Source organism: Lagopus muta, chromosome 6 (genome assembly GCF_023343835.1).
Source record: "Lagopus muta isolate bLagMut1 chromosome 6, bLagMut1 primary, whole genome shotgun sequence".
In the NCBI taxonomy this organism is placed as follows: domain Eukaryota; kingdom Metazoa; phylum Chordata; class Aves; order Galliformes; family Phasianidae; genus Lagopus; species Lagopus muta.
In genome coordinates, this window is record NC_064438.1 from 8,946,493 (window position 1) to 8,972,033 (window position 25,541).

A 25,541-nucleotide genomic window follows, 5' to 3' on the forward strand; every position below is an offset into this window, starting at 1 on the left:
TGGATTTTTAGCAGTTTCATAAGTTTTCATAAACTTATGAATAAGTTAGAGGTAATGTACAATACCATCTTTCAGTATGCAAATAGTCATGTTTTTGAGAGAAAACCTAGGGCTGAATCTTTTTTCCTGCTGAAGTCAGTAGAGGTTTTGTTTCAATTAGATGGAATCTGTCTCGGGCCTGGGATTTGGTGTTGATTCCTATCTGGCTCACCAATTCATCACCAGCACAATGTCTGATTTCTATAGGCAGTAAGGAGACTAATGATATATGCCAGTTGCATATTTTTTGTGTTGTTTATCAATAAAGGGCCAGAGTATGAATTTGTTCCTTATGTAGAATGGGATGCAGAGCTGCACAGCCTCAGGGGGGAAAAAAAAAACAGCTTAGAAAAAGGCACATAGAAATCCATCATTTTTTCCTTGGCTCTGAAGAGAACAAATATACTTTACAAGGTGCAGCTGTCTTCTTCCAGTGTGCAGACTCGGATCTGTTCCTGAGTCCTTATATACAGACAGAGAAGCATAGTGGCCTCTGAGGGCTTGCTGCTTTCTAGCAGAGAGTCACAGGAGCCAGGTCATGTGAGGAAATGAGGAACCCAGGCACTCTCTTATCCTTTCCTTTGACAACAGTTGGATGGATTACACAGTCGCCTTTTAGTCTTTGGGTGTTTGTGTTCCACAGTGAGTCCTGTGACAGTAACCACCTATTAAAGGACAATAATCGTGTTTGTATGATGAACTGCTTAGTTTGCTCCTGAACTAACAGATAAGATTCATTGTTATCCTGTTTCTGCCAGTGCTCCTGGACATCAGAGATTAAGACCCAGACCCATTTGTTTGTTTGTTATTACACCACATTAGGAAAGCATGAAAAAATATTAACAGTTTTATAATTGCCAGAAAGCTATATGTAATTTGCAAGCTGTCATCTGAAAGCTACAGAACTGAAAATGTTGGAGACGTATTTATTTTGCAAACATACTTTGAGAGTCAGTATTTATTACAAAACATTTCACTTCAGCTGAGCTGGCCTGGTCTTTCCAGGCTTTTGTCAATGGATGAAAATCTTGGGGAGTTCTGGTTAAACGTTTGATAGAACTTATCACGTAATCAAACTGAGTCACAAGTTTTCACGTGGCCTCCTTTGTGCTGTTGTAGTTGCAAAGAACTCCAGTCTTATCAAATCATTGACATTGATTCTAGTTTTAATGGAACCATTTGTTTTTCATTTGGAGACATTATACTTGTCAAGCATTTTTGACTCTTGTGTAGAAAAGAGTGTTTTACACAGCAATGTTCTTTACCTCATGAACAAATTATGCTCCCTCTCCTCATGAAGGATAGATGGCCCTATTCCAAAGATGGCCCTATTCCAAAGAATTAAGTATTTAAAAATTAAAACAATTTCAAGTTGACACAAATTATTTGGTGAAAATAAGTGTTCTATAAGAAATATTTGGATAGAAAAAGCAAGCCTTTGTAAGCAAGCCTTTGTGACCACAATAAACAAATTCTAGTTAGACGTAATTGGATTTGGTTATTGGTTGTACTCAGTCATGTTGGATTTTTTCCTTCTGATGCCTGTGTGCTCTACACTACTAAAGTATGATGTGAGATAATGTAAAATGGTGCATTGACGGCACAAGGAAAATATTTGGATGGCTGTCTGGAGTTGCCATTATTGGCTTTAATTATGACTTGCTGTCCTTTGGGTACTAAATGAGCCAGAAAAGGCTTCTTATGTGCCAAAGTATTCATTAGTATTCCCCTTTCTGTCATTGTAGTTGAAGTAAAAGTTCATATCTGGCACCTGACTGCAGTTCTTACTAGCACGGACCAAGAAGGTTTGCAGATTTTGATAATCATCTGAAAGCACGCCGGTGTCTCTACTTTTTGGCTATGGAAGAAGTCATTCCTAGGTAACACTGGCAGAACTCTCTGACATCTCTTTGGGGTACTTGAAGAATGAATGTCTTTTTCTGTCCTCCGTGTGACATGGTTGCTTGCAATACATTTTTTGGTGCCCTTTGGAGTGAGAAGTACAGACACTGAGCTCTGTCTTCTGGTTAGTGGACCTGCACTAGGATTTTGTAGGAAAGTGCTGCACAGAAGCATTTTAGGCTCCTTGCCACCATTCCATATGGCACAAATAATAGTGCCACAGAAGCCTTCCAGAGATAAAATAGTCTTTGGAATCTATTTTCGTAATAAAAATTGTCTGTAGCAAAATCCTTTTTATTTGCTATGGGGTGGGCACAAAACAAAATAACAGTTTAAAGAGAATATTTCATGAACTCTCCTGATACTTCACCATGGAGACTGCTGAGAATGGTGACCACTCCTTTGGCATTTGCTCTTGGATAGACTGATGAACAAGGATGAATTCCTGCTACAATACATATTTGCTATTGCAATTTTATTTTATTTTAATTTAGAACCTTTTGTTTGAACTGAACTTATAGCCGTGTTTTAAGCAGCCATTGAAACACTGGTTTATAAGGCACCAGGCTGTTCTTAGAGCCTGATACATTAACTAATCTGCTTTGTTAACATGTACTACTGATTTTGGAGGTATTTGATTTTGCTTGGTTTCACAGGCTCGTTCTTGCTGAGACCCTAAGAGGTTCAAAACACTAACATTCCTCAGAGATTTTAATCAAGTTCATCTATGGATTTCAACTACCATGTAAATGTTCATACCGAGCATTTTGCTTTCCGGGATGTTCACAGCAACGTGTGTTAGCAAAGTCCTTCAGCAACGTCCCCTTCATGGACAGGAGGAAGAGTTGTCACCCGGTCAGATCTCACCTGGGGCAGGTGCTGAAATGGATAAGGAAGAGGCTGTCTCTGTTTATTCTTTATGGACCACTTCTCCAAGACCTGGAGCTCTGGCATATGGGCACAGCTATGCAGTGTGCAAAGGTGTCTCTGCTTGCTCTGTCATTCTAAGTTAGTTAAAATGCACAGTTGCTGCTTTCCAGAGAGTAAACTTCTCAGCAAACTTTACTTTTCCCATTTCTCCTTATATTCAGAAACCTTCTGACTACCAGGGACAGGGCTACCCACTACTTTCTGGCATTTCTGGTTCAGCAGTGCTGGTCTTTGGTTCAGCAGTGCTGGTCTTGATATTCTAAAGATGTTTTTATTTTCAAGATTAGCAGGAGCGGGGATGGGGAGTCCTTCCTTTAGTTCTTGTTTATTGCAACTATGGAGCTTTTTGCTTCTCCCTACAACCACGGCAGGTGGTGCTCTTGATCCTTCCGATGGCACTTAGGAAACTCCTCTCGGGTCTGAATTATGCCGTGGGGCACCAGCTCGCTGCTTTTAACACTGTTTACGGCGAGGATCTTTCAGCGTTGAGTGAAGAGGGCTTTTTTTTTTATTAATAAAATGGAAAGGAGAGGATAAAAAGTTTTTTTTTAAGTGGAGACCAGTTTGGGGCAGTAAATGGAGAAAAGATCCTTACAAAGGCATCTAGTTGGTATGTGCATACTTAGTCACTCTGTAATCCAGCCTGTCCAGTATGCCCCGAGTTCAGATGACTTCGATGCTGGCTGTTCAACCAATAAGTAAAGGATTGGAGCTATTCCACTCCTTTAGGACTTGGGAGGGCCCTGTGGGAGTCATTCCAGTTACGCTGTGTCCTTCAGTAGGACCATGCATTCACTTACATGTTTGTAAGTTCCCACTGCGAGCACTCTGAAGCTAAGCAGCAGCATCTAGCTTATGCTCAGCACCTTCAGAATAGCCACTGGTCTGTTTCTCAACTGGCAGCTACAGTCATGAAGATCATACGCTTGTTGTCATTTCTTGCCAGCCCAACAGGTGATATTTGGAAGTGTGATACATGTCACTGTATTTCTGCTCTGTCTTTCAGTTCCTTCGCATCCTGTTTCTACATCTTACAACATCTGCATCTGAAAGGCCATCAGCAACAGAGATGCAAACTATTTTCCAGCTGTTAACAAACAAATGATGATTAAAACTGGCAACTGTCGACCCGCGCCTTTAAAAACAAAACACGGGAAAATGGTTTGTAAAAAAGAAAGAAGTGAATGAATATTTCAGATAGGAATCACACCTCTCAAGAGTCCAAGGTTCTTAGTTGAAAACGTTTAGGAAAGTAGTTTGAAAATCAGCAATTCTGAGCAGAATTTCTAAACTTTGAAAGGAAAAATCCTGGGTGTGTATGTCAGCGATCTAGCTGACTGAATTCCTACCCCGGTTATTTTTTTGGGTTTTTTTTTTTTTTTTCAGCAGTTTTCCTGGAAATGTGTGACTGCTCATTCTTTTGATTTTTTTTTTTTTTCTTGGAAATAATGTGTTCCTTAGGCATTTAGCACGAGGTGAAAAAAATACAGCCCCTTAACTTCTTCTAGCTGCGTTAAGTGCTGCTGTCCCCTGCCTCTTCTGTGTGCGCACTACCTTCAGAGATAGTGTAAAATGAGGGAAACGCTACGTTTGATCCAAGCTGTTACTCAAATGCACTTGTTTCATTCTGTAGACATTGTTTCGTTGGAGCACGGAGTGGATACCAATAGATGGTGCTGTTGGTGCAGTTTTAGTTTCACATTTGTTTTCTGGTCTGTGGTTGGAATTTGGAGGGAACAAAAAAAAGAACAAAACAACAAAATCCCTAATGCTAAGCTTTCATCCAAGATGTTCTGCCCACACTGAACCGGTCACCATTTAACTTTAACCTGAACTGTGGCCCAGGAAATCCTTCAACATAAATAACCTTGGAGGCTGCTATGACCATTTTTGGAACGCTCTCCCTCAATAAATCTGTTACTTTGTTGTGCAATGTTGAAGCGTGTAGTTGTTCCCCTGATTAATTAGGGCAGAAAATAAACTTGCGTGATCAATCCAAGCCATGACACGTCTCAGCCCTGCCTGGAACGTGTGGGTAAGAGAAGGCCTTGGTACCTTCTGAGCAGCCCTGCCCCAGGATTTAAGATGCACGCCTGCTTGTGAATCTGCTTGCTCTAATGAGATAAGGCTAACGAAGCCTCTAACCAAGGGGTTTAGGCTGTCGTGGAATGGCCGTGCTACGTTAGTAAGGATAGGGCTGAAGAAAGTAAGAAGCCTTCCATCTGACCCTCTGCCCCCACTAAAAACAACAGAAGTGGTTTATGTAATGGTGTTTACTTTATTTCACATATTACCCATGGAGAACAGTTGATACATTCTCTACATCTTTCACCAGTCTGGAATGCAAGATAAAAAAGGTATGGAAAAAGAGTTTAACAACGTTTGACATTCACGATATGAAAAATAGAGGGGATACAATGTTTTAAAATGCCCATATGCAATATATATATATATATATATAAAAAACGTATAAAAATAAAATATATTTCCCAAAAAAAGATACAAACAGGACACGACACAGAACAACCTTAAATACCGATACGTATCTCATGATCCACGCACACCGCACTTATAATTAACAAAATCCACGTACGATTGCACTTTTCCTCTCTGTTCAAGTATATCGCAGTCCCCGCAGGAACTGCTCAGTGTCCGATTCCCTGCCGGCTGCGCGGAGCGCAGAGGGTAGAGCAGGTGAGGGCCACGTCTCCGCGCCGAGGGCGGACCGCGCACCGTAGCCGGCCGCGGGGCTCCCCTGAGCGGCTCTCCCAGGACGGAGAGGCCGGGCGGCTCCGCCGGCGACGGAGGCCCGGCCCCGGGTGCAGCGGCGGGCCCGGCGCGGGGATCGGCGCCTCCGGCGGCTCCTCGCCCGGGGCGGGGGGCGGCTCCGCGGCCTTCACAGCTTCCCGTGCCGTCCTCTGTCCGAGGGGTCCCGGCCGAGCGGGCCGCGTGGGCTCCCGGGTCGGTCTCAGTCTGTCCGTCCGAGGCAACCTCGGCGGGCGCTCACACGCCGAAGACGGGGGCGCGGGGCTCCGCCCGCACGGTCCGGAGGAAACTGTCGGGCAGGGAGCGCCGGCGGCGGCCGTAGCCCTGCGGGCTGATCTTGTTGACGGGGGCGGCGCCGTCTTTCACTTTGTCGGTCAGCTGGTAGAGCTGATGGGCCAGCTTCTGCACCGTGCACGTCCCGAAGCGGCACCCCATGCGGAAGGTGGGGAGGTGGGGGTAGCTGTTAACGCTCTGGCGGTAGCGCCTGACGCGGATGTGAGCATCCTCCCGGCCGCTGCGAGGGAGGAAAAGAGAGACGGGGAGTGAGACGGCGAGGCCGGAGAGGAGAGCAGTCCGCGGGCGCGGGGTGGGGAGCGCGGGGAGCCCCCGGCCGGAGGAGAACTGGCCCCGACGGCGCGGCCCCGACTCTGCCCTCCGCCGGGCGGCGGGAGAGGGGCCCGGAGCGGAGCTGAGCCCGCTGCCGAGGAGGAGAGGCCCTGCCGCTGGAGGGCTGTTATTTTATCTGCGGAGCCAGGGCTCGAGTTACTATTTATATTTGAGTTTCGCAGTACAGGCGCTGCTATCTCCCGCCAGCTCGGGGCGCGGGGAAAGGGAGGTGGGAGGCGGCTCCCAGAGCTGCGCAGCCCCTGCAGGACCCGTCCGCGGAGCTCGGGGACGCGCGGGGTGAGGGAGCCCCGGCACCGCGGATCCGGACGCTTCGCACCGCAGCGGGGCTGGAAGTTACCTGGGTTGCGAGACGCGGGGATCCTTCACGTCCTCGGTCCGTACGAGCGCCTGCACGTCGGCGGCCGCTCCCAGCCCTCGGGGCGCGCCCGGAGGCCTCACGTCCCGCTTGGCCCGGCTCAATACCCAGCTCGTCCATCTGCGAGGAGCGCAAATGAAAGGGACAGCCTGTTAGCGCAAGCCTGCTGGCAGCAGCCAAACCAAATACATTCGAGGGGCGATAATCTGCCAACGCAGAGATTTTGACATCGGGGGAGGGGGGGAGGGGGTTAGGGGAGGGGTTTCCCGAAAGAGTATGGGGCCTTTAGGATCCGTGCCATTCCCGCAGGGCACAATTCCCTTCTAGCGGCAGCCGGACCCGGCGCGGGGCTCATAAACTCGGGGCGGGCGGGGGATTCCGATCCCATACTCACTTTCGTTTGAACTCTGTGGCTACGTCCACCCTCGCAGCATCCACCCCGAAGAAGGTCGCAGAGCCGAGATAGAGTAGGGCTACGTGAACCAGTTTCATTCTGATGGAACGAGAAGAGAATGATAAGCATGCTTGCTGCCAGAAGTCACATCTGTCCTTCCCCCCCCCCCCCCCCCCCAACCCTCTATATTCCTCTTCCTATAGAGGAAGCTCTATAGCGCTTCCTCCCTTAGGAGAGCCCCCAGGCTGCAGGGAGCTTCGCGTGCGCTATGAACCCAAAGCGAGTATTTGCTCAGCAACTTAGCACAGAGTAAATAACTTAGCCTCCAAAACACACGTTTGCCGAAAGCTGCGCTTGCAGTGGCGGCCGAATACCAGCAGGACGGCCAGAGTACCCCCAGCGGCTCGCATCGGGATTAAGCGAGCACACGAGACCAGGGGCTGCGTCGGGCGCACCGTTCCGCAGCTCCGACAAGTGCCGCGCTACCGGGAAGGCACCCCTGGGCTCTCATCTCCCCCTGCACGCAGAGCGGCGAGCTGTGGATCTCACGCTGCGGGCTGCTGCTGTCTCCAAGAGCCAGTGCAGGACTCTGCAGCCCAACTTCCAACTTCCACACAGCCCAGTTCTGGAGATTTTCACTTCTCTCCACCTCCCTCTTTTTTTTTTTTTTTTCTTTTTTTTCTTTTTTCTTTTTTTTTTCCTCTTAAGAAAAAGGTGCTTACCTGGCAGTGAGGATAATCCACTGAGCCAAATGCTCTGGTAGTAGCGATCCGAAGTTGCACAGTTTCCTGGGGAGCGAGAACTCCTTCTTTGTGTGTGTGAAGTAACCACTGACGGGCTGCGCTGCTCCGCGCCCTTTTATAGAGCGCCGGGGGGGAAGTGGGAGGACCTCGGCGTGCCCGCCCGGGCGACTCCGCTTTGACACTTACCCCTCCCCACCCCCCCTGCATTTCACCATGGGCCGGGGGCGACTCATCCGAGGTAAAAATAAGAGGATTGTTGGAAATCGTCTTCATCGCCCCCATGGGTATTTTGGCGATAACGCCAGCTTTCAGATGTGGATTCGGAGCCGTGGCATACCTTGCGCGACTGATAAGCCCACCGCTCTGATTGACCGGGGACGGTGCCTTCAACTGCTGCTGCAGAAGGGCGCCTGCACGTCCGTGCAGGTCCTCACTGCGGGCACGTTAACTCTAACAGGGGGGATGGGGTGCGGGACCGGACCCGGTCCGTGTCAAGGTCCTTCCACATCCATCAGATAGCTAGGCTTCGGCAATCCATATTTGGACAACGCGAGTTATACCGACCGACTGCAATGAATGTCAGCCTTCTTTACACAAGCACGGAGGTGACAAATCCGGCGTCGATAATATTTATGAGTCAACGCGGGTGCATTTTTCATCTAATAAAATGTACTTATCTACTTGGCCAATTCAGATAAATAGCAGGCTGAAGGGCTTTGGATCACGGGGGCGAGAGAGCCCTTTCTGCGCCCCGTTCCGAAGGGAGCGGCTCGCTTTGGCGCAAGCCCGGGGGGGCGGCACGCGTGCGGGTCCTCAGTCCGCGGATCTCTGTGGACGTGACCTCCCCGATTTCACCGCTCCACAGCTAATCCGGGATGCAAATATTTGCACAGTCGGGGTCTCTAGCAGCGCTGAGCAGCGCTCAGACCTTTTCCCCCCGGCCTTTATCACCTTTGCACCTCGCTCCGTCCGCGCGGAGCCGTGCCCTCGCAGAGGTGCTGCCGCCCGCACCAGCCGTCCCGCTTCCTCCCCCGCGTTGCCGCGGCGCGGCTCAGCGCTCCGAGGGAAATGCCCCCGGCGGCTGCGGCCCGACGCCGGCCGAGCCCCGCAGATCGCCTCGGGCGGGGGGCCGGCTGGCGCGCGCCGGACGTTTCGCTCGCATCTCGCCGCGAGCGAAGCGTTTCAGAGGTCGGGTGAGGCTGCGCTCTCGACTCTGCCTTTCTACACAGCCCCGGACGGGTACGCGCGAGGGGACGAGGGAACCTTTCTCGAGCACGGTCGAGGTGCTGCCTCCCCTGCTCCCCTGCCCGTGCGGGGAATCAGCTCGCCCCTCGCTGCGCTGTTCTCCTCGCGGCCCCACCGGGCCGTCTCGACCCCCGTGGCCGCGAGCCGCCCGCTGGGCGAGCCCGGAGCCGCCGCCTCGGCGCACCTGCCCGGCGGGCAACGCGAGCGGCGAGAGCCGGATGGTCTCGGGCTCTGCCCCGTCCCCGCAGAGCCGCCGTCCCGCTGCCTGCCCCGGGACAGTGCTGCGAAAAGGAAATGCGCCGAGCGAGATGCTGGGCTCCTTCCTCCGAGGGAGGAACGGGGGAGTGTAGGTGCTCGAGAAAGGGACGGTGACACCGGCAGAGCCTCGCGTCGCGACACATCGCGGTGGCTGCTGTTAGAGAGCTCGTGAGGTGGCTCAGGCTCCAGAGTACAAACGTGTCCCCGACCGTCAGGATTCGAAACTGAATCTAACTCTTGTGAAGATAAGGCAGGATTTCGTGTCACGGGCATTGCTCACATTCAATTTAAATCTCCTGTTCCAGTAAAAAGCCACACGCTTCCCCAGACGCTGGAAAATCCCTCATTAAAGTCTTTGGCCAAAAGGGAATTGCATTTTGTATACTCTTAGGCAAACAGTGCTGAAAGAATGCTACTTGGTTTAGGAATAACAGTAATCCAAGTCACGTGTGAGTGCCACGCTGATTACAATATCATTGTAGTGACACAAAGACAGCTCATTCAACCTCTCGTGGTGGCAGACGTGGGCACAGAACGATCAGGCAAGAAACGATTATCTTGTGCGAGAGCTCCGGCAGGTACAGGTTTCAGAGCTAACACAAACCACGTCTTCCATTCGGGTGCTCGTTTTGTCTTTCCTAAGTCCTTGCGGTCCTACACGGCTTGAAAATGAGCAGTAGGCACTGAACTTGTGCTGCGAGGTAGCAGCGGGGTCTGCTTTGTAAAAATAACTTTGAAAAGAGTTATTTACATTTAAAAAAACAAACAAAAACAAAAACACAACTCACTCAGAACTGTCCGTGCAAATATTTTTTATTCTGAGGCACACAGTTTAGCAAGTCCGGGCTCTTCTCAGAAGGGTCGGCTCTCCTCCAGATGCTGCCTTATGGGGAAGCCGAGCTCGAGGGACACCTGGCTTTACTGATTAGCTTGGGCACAGCATTCATCCTCTCCGTGTTGCCATATGTACAGACTTCACAGCATGTACCTGCTTCTGTAAACAGGTTTTGAAGATCGGTTGCTCTTTTGTACAGCATTTTATTCGTGCTATGTTTTATTCCAAAAGGAAAGGTCTAAAATCTGTGGGCATCTGCTGGAAATCAGTTTGAAACAAATACTCTCTGCTGATTATAGAAGAAAAAAAAATGTTACTTGAAGCCAATGGGAGTGCTTTTGTATGTTTCAGCTCAGGTTGATTCAAACTTTACTGAATTCATATGCAGTGAGTATGACTGTACAGGATTGTACCTCAGGCTGTATGAGATGAGCACAAAGACGGTACTAACAGAAGAATGGCATCCTATGAAGGGTGTAAAAACCAGTCAAGTTCCACACACAAAAAGGCCTTACTGATGGTGCACCTTAGGGCACCTTAGTCAGCTTTATCTGTGCCAAGGGACAATTCCATCTCCAGTAGTCAGACTGGAGACGTGATGATCTTGGTGAGCCTTATGTCTGATAGTTTTGAGCCAACAGCAAACGAAGCCTGCTAAATCAGAGTGGGATGAATATCGATAGGGGAAAACTGCTCGAGGTCATGGCTGCTCTCCTGTTCTGGCAAGAGGTGCCAGAAAACTGTTGGGTGACACTGGATGATGGGACTGCAGGCTGAAGGTGACCTTTGTATTTCCTGGAGGAGCTCACTGTAGAAGGTACTCTGAACCTTCACATCTTTTAGGTGCAACATTGTCACTTGTGTGCTTTCTGTTTCCTGAGGGGCTACTGCCTCACAGTTCCTCCCCCAGGATAAATAAGGCAGCTGCCTACTGGGTCCTTCTGGGAACCTAGGCCTTGGTGGCTGCGCACAGAAGCTGCTCTGGGAGCCCCTTCATAGCCTGGTTGGAGCAAGGCTACTCTGCTGGAACACAGGGAATTTTGTTTTTAGTGATCTGGATAAAAGTTCAGTTTGCTTTGCATTAGACTTTAGGCGAGCAAACAATGCCTGTTTCACTTCCTCATTTGCCCTATAAGAGTATTAGATCGCTCTCTACCGAAGGGAAGTTAAGGAAGTAAGCTATGGATGATTGAATCCTATTGGAGTCCAGGCAGGTACACAGCCAGATAGCTGTGCTCAGACCCAGAAGAACTGTGCCCTTCTTGTCACCAGTACCTAAGGCGTGATACTTCTTGGGACATGCTTTACAGACTGACCAAACTTTGGTTGTTTTGGTCAAGGTGGAATGAAGAACAAGACCATCCAGGGGTGCTAGTAGTACCAGCGACTTGGCAAGCAACACTTCTTGATTCAGATTTGGGAAAAGTGTTAGGTGATATTCTCCTGTCATAGGCTGGATTAAAACAGAAGTGAGGCTTAAGTACTGAGATTTGTTATTACACATTGAACTTTTCTAAGGGTGCAGATACGATAACCCTAGGGTCCTGTTTGAGCTCCATCAGACAATTTCTTAGCATCTCTGAACTGTTCCTTCGGATTTAGCTATGTACAACATTATCCTAAACTGCTGCATGCCCTGGCTTCATGCTGTTGAGCAGTTGCAGCATCCACTGCCACTGTACTGAGCCTTATCCTTGTCCTTCATGCAGGACAAGCCACTCACGTGTGGCTTCATTAAGATTTGCAGTCCTTTTTTGCCACTTCAGGAATGCTTTAATCAAAAAAATCTGAATGCTTTGAAAGCAGTTCTGGGACTTTCAGTCATTACTTCAGGATCCTGATCCATAAAGTCAATGTGTCACTCAAGAAAGGGAATCCCTCTAGCTCCTATCTAATTCAAGAATTGACTCCATTGCATGCATCTCAAAAGATATTTTAATTGTTTTCATTACATATTATGCTTTTTTTGTTTTGTTTTGTATTTACTCCCAGTGTCAACAGGTGCTTTTATTAGGTGTCTTTCTGGGATCTGATTTAAGAACATTAAGCTGTGAAGCTGAGTTCTCCAGGACCGCAGCCCTTCCCTGAAGAGGTACAAGTAAAAACACTCAGTTTTCAAGGCTTCCTGACCGATTTGTGCCTGGGTTATCAGCAAAGCATTGCACTGTAATGGTGTCTTGGCTACATAAGAGGTGTGAGTACTTATTGCATGCTCGAAACAAACAGAAACTTCTCTGTGACACTGCTAATGACTGTTTGCTGGATCCTCCGGGACGGTGGATGGCCAGGAGCGAATTCCATGGACTTGCTGCATTTCCACGTGCACCACGACTGCAGCAGCTCCTCGCTGTAGTGGAACCGACGTCCTTCGCATTGTTTGTTCACTCTGTGCTGTCAAACAGGACATACGTGGGACCTTATCGTACCGTTTTGGCAGGCTGTCCGCCAGTTAGTGCCGACAGACACCCATTTATCAGCCGCGTCTCTGAGACAAACCGGCCGACCGGGCTTTCGAGAGTAACAGTCCAAACGGTGCCGGCGTGGTCCGTGCGTTACGAATTGAAGTCGGGCATCCGCTCAGCGCTCGACGCACCGCCAGGCCCGCAGGCAGCGCCGGCTGGAGGCCGGGCGGCGACGGGGCACGGCGTGAGAACCTGCTCGGGGCTCGCTTTGCCCCCGCACGGTGGCGGGTGCGGGCAGCAGAGGGGTCACGGCGAGGGACAGCCGAAATCCCACCCCGGCCCTCTGTCGCCTGAAGGGCGCCCGCCGGGCACCGCCCGCGAGCCGCGCCACGCCGCCGGGGCCGTGTCACGGCAGCGCCATGTTCCGCGCATCCCTGGCGGGACGGAAACAGGAAACCTCCTGGAAGCGCGAGCCCGCAGCCCCGGGGCAGCGCTCGCCTCCGGGTTTATACAGCACGGGAGATGCGGTGTCACGAGCCCGTCCGCGGCTCCTCTCGGGAAAGGCCCCGTAGGGAGCAGCAGTGCGGGACGGGCTCCGGGAGGCGAGCCGCTCCGCTCCGCCGCTGGCTTTCAGGCAGCACTCGGGGGGCACCGCCGCGGCGCGAGCCCGCTCCGCCAGGGTCCGAGTAGATCGCGGCGCAGCCCCGAGCCCGGGGGCGGGCGCCTCGCCGGGCGGAGCGCTCGAGCCGCGCCGAGCGGACAAAGCCCGCCGCGGGCAGCAGGGCGGGCGCGAGGCGAAGCTTCGGAGCGCAGGCGGCGGGAGCCCCGAGCCCTGAGGCGGCCGCCGCTCGCCCCTCGCCCGGCCCAGGGCAGCGCGGGGCCGTAGCCGCGTGCCGCCCGCAGCCCACGCCCAGCCCGGCGGGGTCACGGCGCAGCGGCTCGGCGGCGCGCAGGCGCACGGCGCGCCGCGCCTCCAACATGGCTGAGGTGGTGCCGCTTCTTCTGCGGCGGGCGAGCGGCGGAGGATGCTGAGCCTCCCGGGAGCCGCCGCCGCAACAGGGGTGGTGAGGCCAGAGGCGCGCCCCTCGCAGCCATGGCCAGGCTGGCCGACTACTTCATCGTGGTGGGCTATGACCACGAGAAGACAGGTAGGTGTGGCCGCGCGCAGGGCTCCGCGGTGCCTGGCCTCTTCCCCCCTCCCCTCGCTCCTGCCCGGCCCCGGCCCCCCTCCCGCCTCCGGTCGGGAGCCGCGGGAGGAGGAGACTCCTCACGCGCCGCGCCGCTGGAGGGGGCGGCCTCGCCCCGCGGGGCTCTGCGGTCCGACGGGGCGCGGGAGGGGTCGGCGCCCCTTCGCGGGGCGGAGCGGCCCGGGAGAGCGGAGGGGCCGTACCCCGGGCCGGGCTTCTGCCGGCGGGAAGGCGGCCGCGGCGCTGCCCACCTGGCCGAGCCCCGCGTTAAGGCGCGCCTCGCGGCCTCGGCCCGCCGGCGGCTGCGGAGGCTCCTTCGGGAAAGCGCGGAACGTGCGGGGCGGCCCCGCAGAGCCGCGGGCCCCCGTCCCGCCGAGCCGGAGGAGCGGGCCTGCCAGGCTCCCTGCGGGGCTGCGGCTCTAACTGCTGCTAACCCCCGCCTGCTTTGTGCTGAGCGCTACCACGCGTGCACACGCAGCCTCCGAGGGACGTTGCGGGCCGGCCGGGCTTTTCGCCACGTGTTACTGGGGCGTGCGGCATACCAGTAATTAAGAAGGGCCGTCGCTGAGCTCGGGAAGTGTTGTGGCGCTCTTTAGGAACGGGTGCCTGTCTTAGAAAATCGTTGTGGTTTTTACCTGCTTTGATGAAAGGGAAGCGGTGCTTTCTGTTATCGTTCTGTGGGTAGTTTCTGTTGTGTTTGTGTTACCATAATGTCACGTTTTGACACCTCAAGCTGGGTATATAAACCGATTTGCAAATGATCTGATTGTCAGCTGGTGCATCTGTGTGCTTCAAGTGATCCTTTGAATGTACAGCATCAATAAAGCAGTGTTTTAAAGGGTCCTGCATTTTATTTGGCTGTGCATCAAACACAAGTTGGTTACTCTAAGTGATTCTCTGAAGTAGCGACTGCTCTGAGTCTGCATTCATTCACTGTGAAGTAGTGGGAAATCAATTATTGGAGTAAGATCTCTTCATCTTTTAGGAACGTTAACATCTAGAGAAAGTGTGATAGTTGTCCTTAAAGATGCAGTAGCTCACAAAATTCCACCAAGGTTCTCCTCCACTGTACTGTACCAGCATGATTCTTCCTTCAATTATGGCTTGGTTCCCTCTCTGCTCACTTTGGAAATAAACCTGTCTGAACTGTAGAGGCAAAATCATGGAAAGTTTGGTATGGAGAATTTTGTTAAAGAAGATGGTCTGCTCTCGCCCTCTGGGAGCATTTTGCAACATTCTCCCCTGCAGTAATAGAGAGTCCAAGTCTAAACTAATAACCAAAAAATCCAAGGGTGCTTAGAAGTTGGAGACAAAGCAAGCAAGCTGCCTTCCTAAAGGTTATGACTGATCTGATGTAGCCACTATGTGATATAAAGTTGCAAATTACATTGGGAAGCCTCATGTTTGTAAAACGTTTTCATCTGTAGCCTTTAAGCATGTGTTTAGCTTCCTGTGCATAAATTGTTTCATTAAGATTATTACAATTGCTCCTTTGTATGAAGTTGTACGTATCCAAACATAACTCCAGAATCTTAATTTTAAAAGTTCATGCTTAGAAAGTAACTATTTAGACTTCATTATGTAGATTACTTCTTGTTACTTTAATGCTTTGTACTAAAAATGCTTGAAGAAACAACGTTCTATTGGAGACTAGGCATGCACTGTTTTCCAAATTCCTTTACCCCCACGTGCAGGCCCATAATACATGGAGTACTGACCTTTATTTTTTCTTTTGAATGCATAGTTTACTTGATGCGTTTATGCTTCCTTGTTCATGAAAAAGCAGAGGGAAGCATTTCATGGATTCTAGACTTATTACCTGTGAAGCTCTGAAGTTTTGTTTTTGTTTTTCTTTCCTTCCCTCATATCTTTTGCAGTGTTCTGGCCCTGTTTGAATACACTTGATTTGAATGTTGAGTATGATTACATCTTACGCTGTTTTTCAGGGATAATCTCGGGAATGTCTTTGTATAAGCAAGCAAACAAAAATCCTTCTGTCTTCCTCGACCTGTATGGCAGCAGCAGTTTGGATAATATGCACTTGAATTTAATAAGGAAGGATGTTTATATTAACAACTGTTATGCCAAAAAAGCTCTCCTTCCTCTGCTGTCTGTCTTTCTATAGCAGCCGTCATCTGTCCCAACTTCGTGTGGACTGAACACTCATTTACATCTGCCAGTATCTGCAGTACTCTGAAAATGCAGTGAAGGGATGCTGCTTTCTTGGATAGATTATCTAGCTTTATTCAAAAACATTCACTATACTTAATGAAATATCTCGTGCAGTTTAGGAGCATGTTTCTATGTTTTCCTATTGCAGGAGAACTTCGATTTTGATGTTAACAGTCCCTATCCTAAACAATAGAAGAATTTCTTTTTTTCTTCAGATAAATTAAAAGGAGTATCCTGTGAGGATCCATGTCTCAAACATTCTGAAGTTCATTTCTGTTATCCTCTGCATCCACGTAAATTGTTATTACTGCAATCCTAGTGTTGCCATCCCTGTTGTGTTAAATCTTACCTTCATTTGTTAACACTGTTGGACCTTCTGATGACGTGCTTTAGAATGCCGACCTGTCAAAAAGAGCCGTTTTGCTAGATATTTTGCCTGTTTTTTTCCCTTTTGTGTCTGGGTTATTCTTCTATTTTATTTCATTTTTTTTAACTGAGTTGGCTCACCAGGGTAAGAAGGAGTGCAGGATCAGCATAAAGGAGGAGTATAAGTCAGCCTGAATTTTGATCAACTTGAATTGTCGTAGGACCCTGAGCACAACGCTGACAGCCAGGTACCTCAGCTTCCTTACTTTGGAAGAAGCACTGGTTACCTTAGAGCAGGTCTGGTCACAGGCAGATTATTCAGGTCTGTCAAGATGCACAGAGATTCATCTCAAGTGCAGAATGAGCTTTGCCATCTACCACCCAATAGTCAGTAGGCTTCCAGGCACACAGAAAGTTAAGGACAAATCTTTTCCACAAAAGGTGATCTAATTCACCTAGGTTTCTATCTGTTTCAGACACAGTTGACAATGTTTCCATTTAAAAACTACTTTGTATCTTTCACCATGAAAATCAGCCAGTTGCTGCTGTGTATTTCAAGAATGCATTTGGAAACACTGCAAAGAATTGGATGGCAGTAGCTGCTGTCGCAGCTTTTTCTTCAGTGTCTTGACAGAGCTGGAGAAACTGTGTTTAGTAAATCTTTCCTACTGATTTTAACAGTGGTGATGTGAGGGATTTCAGTGATACACCAAGGTCGATCGCTTTACTGTGTTTACTTTGCATTCACCTGGACCTTTGCTAAGGTAGATAACGACATTTGTCTCCAACGTATGCTCAATATAAAGCTGTTATGTAACTTGACAGTGAAGGCATTTACAGAAGGCTGTTTGAAGGGAAGAGAGGTGCTAGAAAATGTCGGCCCTGGATTAAAAGCAAGACAAGATCTGGAAGATGTGACCGTATATCCGTTTTCTTTCTCCATGGAGTTTGAAGTGTTTCACCAAAAATTCCCAATTAATATGTTTGCATAACAGAGTTGGATGGAATTTAGGAAGAATACAGATGTTTGCAGAAATCACAGAAGGGCATGAGAAAATGCCCTTCTGTTTAGTTTGGTCTTGTTTTTGCTGGTAAAAACCATAGTCATAAATTTATCGCTTGAGTTTACGTGTGGTGCTACATGAAAAAGGTACAAGAGCCAATGTTTTATCTTCTTTGTTCAGGAGCTGGAAGGTAAGGTTAAAGAAGAGAGAACTAAATACTGAATTTGTTTATTCTGCCTGCACACCCATAACAGTTTTGATATAGGAAGCTGTTGTGTACTCAGCAGTCAGCTGTGAAATCCTGTGAGAGAGTGGGAGAAAATGTTTTCTGTGAGACTTGGTCGCAGTAGGAAGAGAGCCTGTGCTTTTTGTCCTTGCTGTATGTAATTATAGTGTGTATGACAGAAGGTGCGAGGCTTGTAAAAGTATAGCAGTTTTATTTGCCTGTTGTCATAACTGATAAATGCTGATTTAATGTGTAGGCTCTGTTGTGGGTGTTCCTGTTATAATTTTTATCAACTTTTCAGGGAAGCATTTCGTGTCTTGCGTCGTCTCCTATCTTAATGGATTTTGAAAGTAGACAAGTGGTTACTGATAGAGTGGGATAAATTCCTAAACAGAGTCATCAGTTTGGTGACTTTTTTTTTCCTGTAGGCAGACTTACTTCCCCTGAGGGAATATTCCTTTCATGCTAATATGCTAAGATTTTGAGGGGTATTGTATATTCATAGTTGGGCATTCTTGTGGGCTAGCACGTATTTAAGGAGGGGATGATTTCTTGGGATCTTGTTATGCAGTCTTTCTAAAACAGAAGAAGTAGAAAAATAAGGGCATCAGTGGCTTTCTTACCTGTGTTGGGACTTAATTTGGTTCAAGTGCAGTCTTGATCTGAACGTGCCAATCTCCGAGTGGGAAAAGGACCATGAAAACTAGGTTCTTCCATTCTGGGGCAAACAAATTCTTTTTGTAATTGTACTTCAGTGAAGCATCAAGTGTGCTATTGGAACTGAGTTGGAATGCAGATGTGTGCATGTCTTTGTGTTGGTAGGAGGTTACTATAGTGGGATATGACTGCAGAAGGAAGGATGTGAGTGCCCTAAACATTTCTTAAGCAAATTAGTTGCTCTAGTGTAAGAAATTGTATCTTGTGACTTTGTTTTTGCTTGGGTTATTCTTTCAGTCCTACTTTCAGTCTCCACTACACTATAATGAAATGCAATGAGAAAAGCACTTTCCCATTACATGTGGCTGCCTTTTTTTCTTTTTTTCTTTCTTTTTTTAATTGTGAGATAAAGCTAACATGAAAAACTCCTTGCAGGGAAAAAGCTCATTTTTTTTTTTTCTGGTAGCATTTCTTTACTGAATCTATTCAGCCTATTCTGATATATAACTAAAAAGTTGGACTCTTGTTTTGAATTATAGATCCACTAGCATTTCAGAAAAAAATGGCATGACTCAGCATAACTTTTCTTTCCTTTGAACCTCTGCTAATTAATCTTGCATTTGAACTTCTTTACTCACTTGGTCTTGCCTCCATCACAGCCATAGCAATAATATTATTTTCAACCTTTCCATTTATATCTAGACCTTTTCTGGAATGTTTACGGTATAAATTATCTTTGTTTCCCTCCAAAACATAAGGATGTAGATTCAGTCGATGGAATTAACTTTCTTTGGACATATTTCAAGACTAAATGGCAATAACGAAACTCTCTCCTTTTCTGTCCTGGATTAACATTGTGGATTATCTAACAAAAAGACGCTTTTCATGCAGCGTGTTTGTGAAAAACAGTTTGTTATGCAAGTCCAAATACTGTTTAAGCACTGCCTTTCTATAACTGCAAGCATATTTTTCAGTGGGGGACAATGAGAGTGATATTTAACTCCTCCAGCGTCACAAGCATAATAGTCTTGTCTCACAACACTGGGGTAGATAATTATTCTGCTGTTGTAGTTCACTGACATGACTTTAAAATACCAACCACCTCTCCGCCTACTGATTCTTATGAAGTAAAAAAATGAAGGGAAACCAGAGTCACCGTGGAAATCATTTCCAGATAAGAAGCAGTAGATTCACTTCTCAACTTCGATAACACCAGTGAAAGTTGCGTCTTACAAATATATACTGCTACTTAGGAAGCCCTCCTTTGAGTCATCTCTTAATTTACTCTTGAGCAGTAGCGTAAGATCTTGCAGCTCATTGCTTATACAGTGAAAGTAATTATTTCTATTGATGAGCTCTATTGGTGAGATTATTTTTCTTCTGTTTGGTGTTCTGGAGCTTATATTCCAGTTATATGAGTCTGTTGAAATAAACTATTCCTTTGGTGCCAGTGGTGTATTCTGAAGTCAAGGACAATCCAATTAGTGTTGATTGGGATTTGGCAGCTAAATCCCAGCTCACTGAGTCGAGAACATGCTTGTTATTGCTTATCTGCTAGTGACTGAATACGTGATGATTTCATTTCAATACAGTTCTTCATTTTCTGCAGATTGTATGATATGAAAGGATGGCATTGATGAACACAGTTCCACTTTGTTTGCTTTGTAATACTCTGCGTATGGAGGTAAATAGGACAAAATAATCACAAATTTTCTGTTGAACTGGACGTAGGTAGCATGCTTTGTGCCACAGCCAGAACCAGTATTGGAGATAGTGCACTCACTCTGAGGTTTTGTGTAGGTGTGGTAGGGGTATGTTAATATACAGAATATATAAAATCCTCATAATCCTGGATACAAATTTGGGACAGCAGCATATAAAACTACACTGGACTCTAAAAAGCCTCAATGGGTGAAGAGACAAAAGAGTGTTACTGAGGTTACAAAATCTTGGAAATGCATAGGATTAATATCCTTTTAACATGTTCTGAATATATGTTCATAGGATTGAAGAACATACTTCAAATTTTAAAAAAACACTCTCTTAGACTTGGGTAGGTCTTGGGTAGGCTGGGCTGGAGAAGTCTATTTAGAGTGTGACTTTCATGTTGGACCTGATAAAATTGTAACTCAAAGGAAGATGAGACATCCTGGTGTAGTATTTCAGAGATACTTGCAAATGCAGAACGATGATTCTACAGTCTTGAGTTTGGTTGTGGAAAAATGTGCTTTGGGAAATGAGTTATTAATATCAGCAGTATTGCGTGTTGTCAGTTGGCGGCGTCCTCTTTGAGCTCAGTAGTGGGCTGTGGTTCGTGTTCATGTAGCTTGAGAATCCTTGCTCTGTATGGCAGGGGTGACTCTTCCTGCTTGCTCGCCTTGGCCTATCCTGGTACTTTGGGATTTTCTGTCATCTGGTTTGGTTTTCCAGTCTAACCTTGGAAGAATATCAGACCTTAATGTATCTCTTTATTTCTTCCCTCTTTCCCTTCTCTTTTAGTCTCTGCTTAGCCAATTCCATCTTTTCTGTACTTTTTTTCTGATATCAAGTCCTTTTGTCCAGTCAGTCCAGTTTCTCCCATTTTTTTTCAGCTTTTCTTCTTGGCTGTTCACCTGTAGGTGTTGATTCTGCTGGGAACTGAGACAAGGTACTGTGTCTGTGCCTCTTCTTAGGCACATCTTCCACAGAATCACAGGATGGCCAGGGTTGGAAGGGACCTCAAGGATCATGAATCTCCAACCCCCTTGCCACATGCAGAGCATCCAGTCTCCTCATTTCATACCAGACCAGGCTGCCCAGGGCCCCATCCAACCTGGCCTTGAACACCTCCAGGGATGGGGCATCCACAGGCTCTCTGGGCAGCCTGTGCCAGCACCTCACCACTCTCTCTGTAAAGAATTTCCTCCTGACATCCAACCTAAATCTTCCATCCCTCAACTTAAAACCATTTCCCCTTGTCCTGCAGTTATCAACCCTTTCAAAGAGTTGATTCCCCTCCTGTTTGTAGGCTCCCTTTAGGTATTGAAAGGCTGCAATGAGGTCACCCCGCAGCCTTCTTTTCTCCAGGCTGAACAAGCCCAGCTCCCTCAGTGTCTTCGTAGGGGAGGTGCTCCAGTCCCCTGATCATCTTTGTGGCTTTCCTCTGGACCCTCTCCAACAGCTCCCTGTCTTTCTTGCACTGGGGGCTCCAGACCTGGACGCAGCACTGCAGATGGGGCCTCATGAGAGCAGAGTAGAGGGGGACAATCACCTCCCTGTCCCTGCTGGCCACCCCTCTTCTGATGGAGCCTAGGATATCATTTGCCTTCTGAGATGCAAGGGCACACTGCTGGCTTGTGCTAAGCTTTTCATCCATCAAGACCCCCAGGTCTTCTCTGCAGGGCTGCTCTCAAGGACTGCTCTTTCTAGTCTGTATGGATGCCTGGGATTCCTCCAGCCCAAGTGCAAAACCTTGCACTTTGCTGTGTTGAGCCTCATCAGGTTCACCTGGGCCCACCTTTCCAGCCTGTTGAGGTCCTTCTGCATGGCATCCCTTCCTTCCACTGCATCAACCGTACCGCTCAGCTTGGTGTCGTCAGCAAATTGCGAGGGTGCACTCGATTCCACAGTGGTTGTTAGCGCAGAAAGGTTGATCTTATTCTCACCTTTGGGCATGAACAAATGCTGAGTGGCTGATAAGACAAGCATTGAATATCTTATTTTAGATTAAATCTTCAGATGTTTAATGGTTAAAATAAATATCTGCTCATCAGATAAGTACAAAGGACAGGTAATGCTTATGGCTGTGAGCTGTTTGCTTATCTAAAAGGTATTGCACTTGTAGCACAATAAACCTTGTAGTTTCAGCACTGCATTAATGAACACCTCATTTATACATTTTCATTGTGTATGGGTAACTTATGCATTTGTGCTCTGGCTGAAGAAATGTAGGTCCATGACTTTTGTTCTATGAAATACAAATAAATGACAGTATATACTACTAACAAATACTGTTGACTTTTGAAAAAGTACAGAGTTGTGGTCTTTGCTATTAGCAAAGCATAAAGATAACTGCAGTAGGCATTAATATTTTAAATGCTGGTGGATGGACAGTGTAAATTAGGAAACCGTTTTCTAATGTTTCTAATTTCTAATGTTTTCAAATTGTGTTTCGTAAGAATTTAAACGGCATAAAAAGAGAAAGCCGTGTGCTTTGTTCTTGTAGTGCTATTTCTCCATAAGCAGTCTCTTTTTCTCCTCCCAAGATCTATAGTAGTTCTACAAAGCTTGTGCAATGACTGAACTTCTACTGTTCTGTATTGTTGGTATATGCTGCTTTTAAACTGTTGAATACAGGTCATTTTAGTAGTAGTCACCAGAGCTCTTCATTGTCCTTTCGTCTTGATCAGTAACTTGTGAAGGGGAGAAAAGTGAGGTTATTGTAAAGCAGTTTAGCCTGGTGCTTCTGTCTGAGAAATGGATCGGGCCCTGAGTGCAGTTAAAGCACTCAGTTTGACTTCCTTGTTAGGGGACAGTTGCCAAAGCACTGCCTTTGATTTTAGGGGATTCACCTCATGTTTCTTGGAAAGTAATGAATGACTTATTTTATTTTATTTTTTTTTTCCTGAGGAGCTGCTTAATTTGGCAAAACAAACAGCTGAAAATGCATGTTCCTCATGATCAGTAAGTTTCATCAGTGGTAGACAGTCTAAGGTTTGGCATGGATACTTTTAACAATGTTTCTAAAACATAAGTTAACTAAGTGCATGCACAGAATGAAGTGATGCATTCCATGGAAATAAGTGGTCAGAGCTGACAGTTGGTGTTCAGAAAAGCATGCCAGTTCATAGGGCTGTAGGAAAACAAGTTTTCTCTCTAGTTTTTTTTTTTTTTTTTTTTTCTTAAGGGTACTTAAAATAACCACTAAAGTTTTAATAATAACTGGTCAACTTTGCTGAAGCGATTGAAGATAATGCCTGTGGAAGACTTAGATTTGCCCTTTGGCTGGGGGTCAACTGTTCATACAGCAATTTTAGACACCCTGCCTGCTCCTTGCTGGTTCGGCTGATGAGCTGATGTTTCGACTCAAGCTGCCTGTAAGTGTGCTTTAAGCTGAGACACCCGAGTTTGTATTGACATGACTGAAGCATGAGACTCTTGTTCCCAGCCTGGGGAGCGCAGATAGTTTTCAGCAGAAAACTGCTGAAGAAGAGTGAGAGGTGTTCACATCCCTAACCATCGCAGTGGGTTTTAGTAGGACTGGATTGCCAAGGCTGTGCTGTGTCAGCTGTGATGACACTGCAACCTAGCAGGACGGCCAAAGCAAGTGTCATGTTTTCTCAGTTACAGGCAAGCGGGAAGAAAACAAAACCATGCGGATCCACGTTTGCAATTTGGAACTCAAACTCTTATTTCAAAAGATTCTCTTTCCTGTTTGATTAATCTGCATAAATAATGATACTCATTTTGCCACTGAATAAACAGTGTTGATTCAAGCCGTGATACTTTTATAGGGTTGTTGTTTCAGTGCTGTGTTTTCCAAATATTTTGTTTATAGTGTTTATTGTGAAGAGAGATGAGATCATACGTATTTCACAAAATATCCTTGCAGAGGCCATTTTTATTATTATTTTTTTCCCTTGCTGCTTGGCCATGCTTTTGGAAGAGACAAGGCTGTCACTTGAAGCTTTTTATTTTTTGTGTGCATGTGGTCTTGAAATGTATTCAGAAAACATGCCTTCTAGCCTTGTCAGATGTTTGTACTTTTTTTTTGCTTGTGTGTTTTTCTGCTTGTATATTGATTTCTTTATCTTCTATGAAATTGTGGTTCATTTCTTAGTAACTAGTCCATTTTTAGAATATTGCTTTCAAGAATTTGTGGCTTCACTGGTCCTTCACTCTCTAGATGTGGTCTAGGCTCTCAATAGTCTCTGTTTTTGATAGTCTAGTAGAAGGCAGGAGATAGTGTTGAAACAGGTCCTGTTTAGCCTTGGTTTCTTTATCTGTGAATGTTATGAGAGTGGATAGCACCTCCGGGAATCATCTGATCCATTCTTTGCCTCAGGCCACAATTAGCTTTGGCTTTCATTGGTCTTGCTGGGTGTCTGTCTAACTCATTCTTAGAACCCCCCAGTGGCAGCAGGTTCACGGCTTCCAGCAACAGACTGCTCTGCTGCTTCTCTTTCTGACCTCTAGAAGAGCTTTCAGAGTATTTAACTTAAGTACTTTTTTGATACTGTTTTAATCTTATTCTTCTTGAAGTGTGGTGACCAAACTGCATATGGTGATTTACATGAAGTCTTGCCTCTACTGCAAACGACACTTGTTATTTCCTGGCTGTGCAGGCAGTTCCAGTGTGTAGACATCACTGTGATTTTTCTTCTTCTTTCCCACACAGCATCTACACATCCTTAGTGTTATACTTTAACTTCTGCATCCCTTTTAATCAAGCTGCTACCCAGCTAATTGGCCTTCCCATGTGCGTGCAGTTGACTGTCCTGTCCTACCTCTGAAACACTGCATTTCTCCTCTACTGTTTTTTCATAACATTACCCACTGAAGGTAATTTTGAACTGTGATCTTGCCCTCTGATGTGCTTATCTACTTTTTCTGAAAATAATTTCTGCATGTGTTTATACACACATACGTGAAAGGGCGTAGAACAGCTTCTGGTATGTTTTGTGTGTCAGTCTGTAGTGTTTTAAATAAAACATCCTAAAACTGAAACTGAGCATTGAGCCCCACAGTGACTTGCTTATTGAGATGCAATGAATACTTTTTCAAATATGATTTAATATGTTTGCAGAACAAGTATTCTGTTGATGTTCCCAGACATTAAATTCCAGGTGCTTTATGGTATATTTAAATAATAAGATTTAATAATAATTATAAATTTAATTATGTTTTATTTATAAATAAATCAATTTAACAGTTTATTTTGCAAGCAACAGAACTAAGTGACATCTTTCTGCACGTTTCTCTTGTGCATGCCAAGTAATGCTTCTCCTGGAGAGGCAGCAAGGTCCTCCAATACTTAATTTTTTTTAAGCTCTGGTTCACTGGCCATTGTGATTGGGGTTAAAGGCACTTAATCACTTAGACCTTGCTTCGATGGGGAACCTATCCAAAAGTGGTATTCTTAGTTGCAAAGACTTAATTGACTCTTATTTGGAAGGCTACATGCTTTCCTTTGCAATAGAGGCGTTATGCTACTGTGTGCTCCACCTAGTATTCTGAGCTGGCTGCAAGTTAACAGAACATAACTTATTTTGGGCTCAGATTCAAGTTGTACTTAATTGTTTGCTAGAATGTGGATGCAGCTCTGTTTTCTCCAATTATGCTCTATTTTCAAGCAAGCAATTCCTTTGGTTTCTTAGAACTGCAAAGTGTGGGCTGAGGATTATGTTGTTTTGTTTTTTTTTTAATTTTTTACTGCTAATGATGCGTGCATTGGA

General features: G+C 46.8%; 3 protein-coding genes across 7 annotated transcripts in view; 2 read left to right on the plus strand and 1 right to left on the minus strand.

Annotated features, from left to right (window-relative positions):
• Positions 1-13,382, plus strand: part of LOC125694658 (collagen alpha-1(I) chain-like) — a 44,028-nt gene extending 30,646 nt beyond the window's left edge. Inside the window, exon 2 of the mRNA XM_048948209.1 lies at positions 12,087-13,382. Within this exon, the coding sequence (XP_048804166.1) occupies positions 12,264-13,382 (1,119 nt within the window). The 5' untranslated portion in view covers positions 12,087-12,263. The remainder of the gene's footprint in view (positions 1-12,086) is intronic.
• On the minus strand, positions 5,095-7,839 carry ADM (adrenomedullin). The gene is made up of 4 exons (XM_048948394.1): positions 7,736-7,839; positions 7,014-7,112; positions 6,602-6,739; positions 5,095-6,151 (listed from the first exon to the last, which is right to left on the minus strand). The coding sequence occupies exons 2-4, from the start codon at positions 7,109-7,111 to the stop codon at positions 5,875-5,877; spliced, it is 513 nt and encodes a 170-aa protein (XP_048804351.1). The 5' UTR covers position 7,112; positions 7,736-7,839; the 3' UTR covers positions 5,095-5,874.
• A 68-nt stretch (positions 13,383-13,450) lies between the features above and the next one.
• SBF2 (SET binding factor 2) overlaps positions 13,451-25,541 on the plus strand; it is a 237,691-nt gene continuing 225,600 nt past the window's right edge. For all 5 annotated transcript variants that reach the window (XM_048948353.1, XM_048948355.1, XM_048948356.1 and 2 more), the window contains exon 1: positions 13,451-13,644. In XM_048948353.1, the coding sequence (XP_048804310.1) occupies positions 13,590-13,644 (55 nt within the window). In that variant the 5' untranslated portion in view covers positions 13,451-13,589. The remainder of the gene's footprint in view (positions 13,645-25,541) is intronic.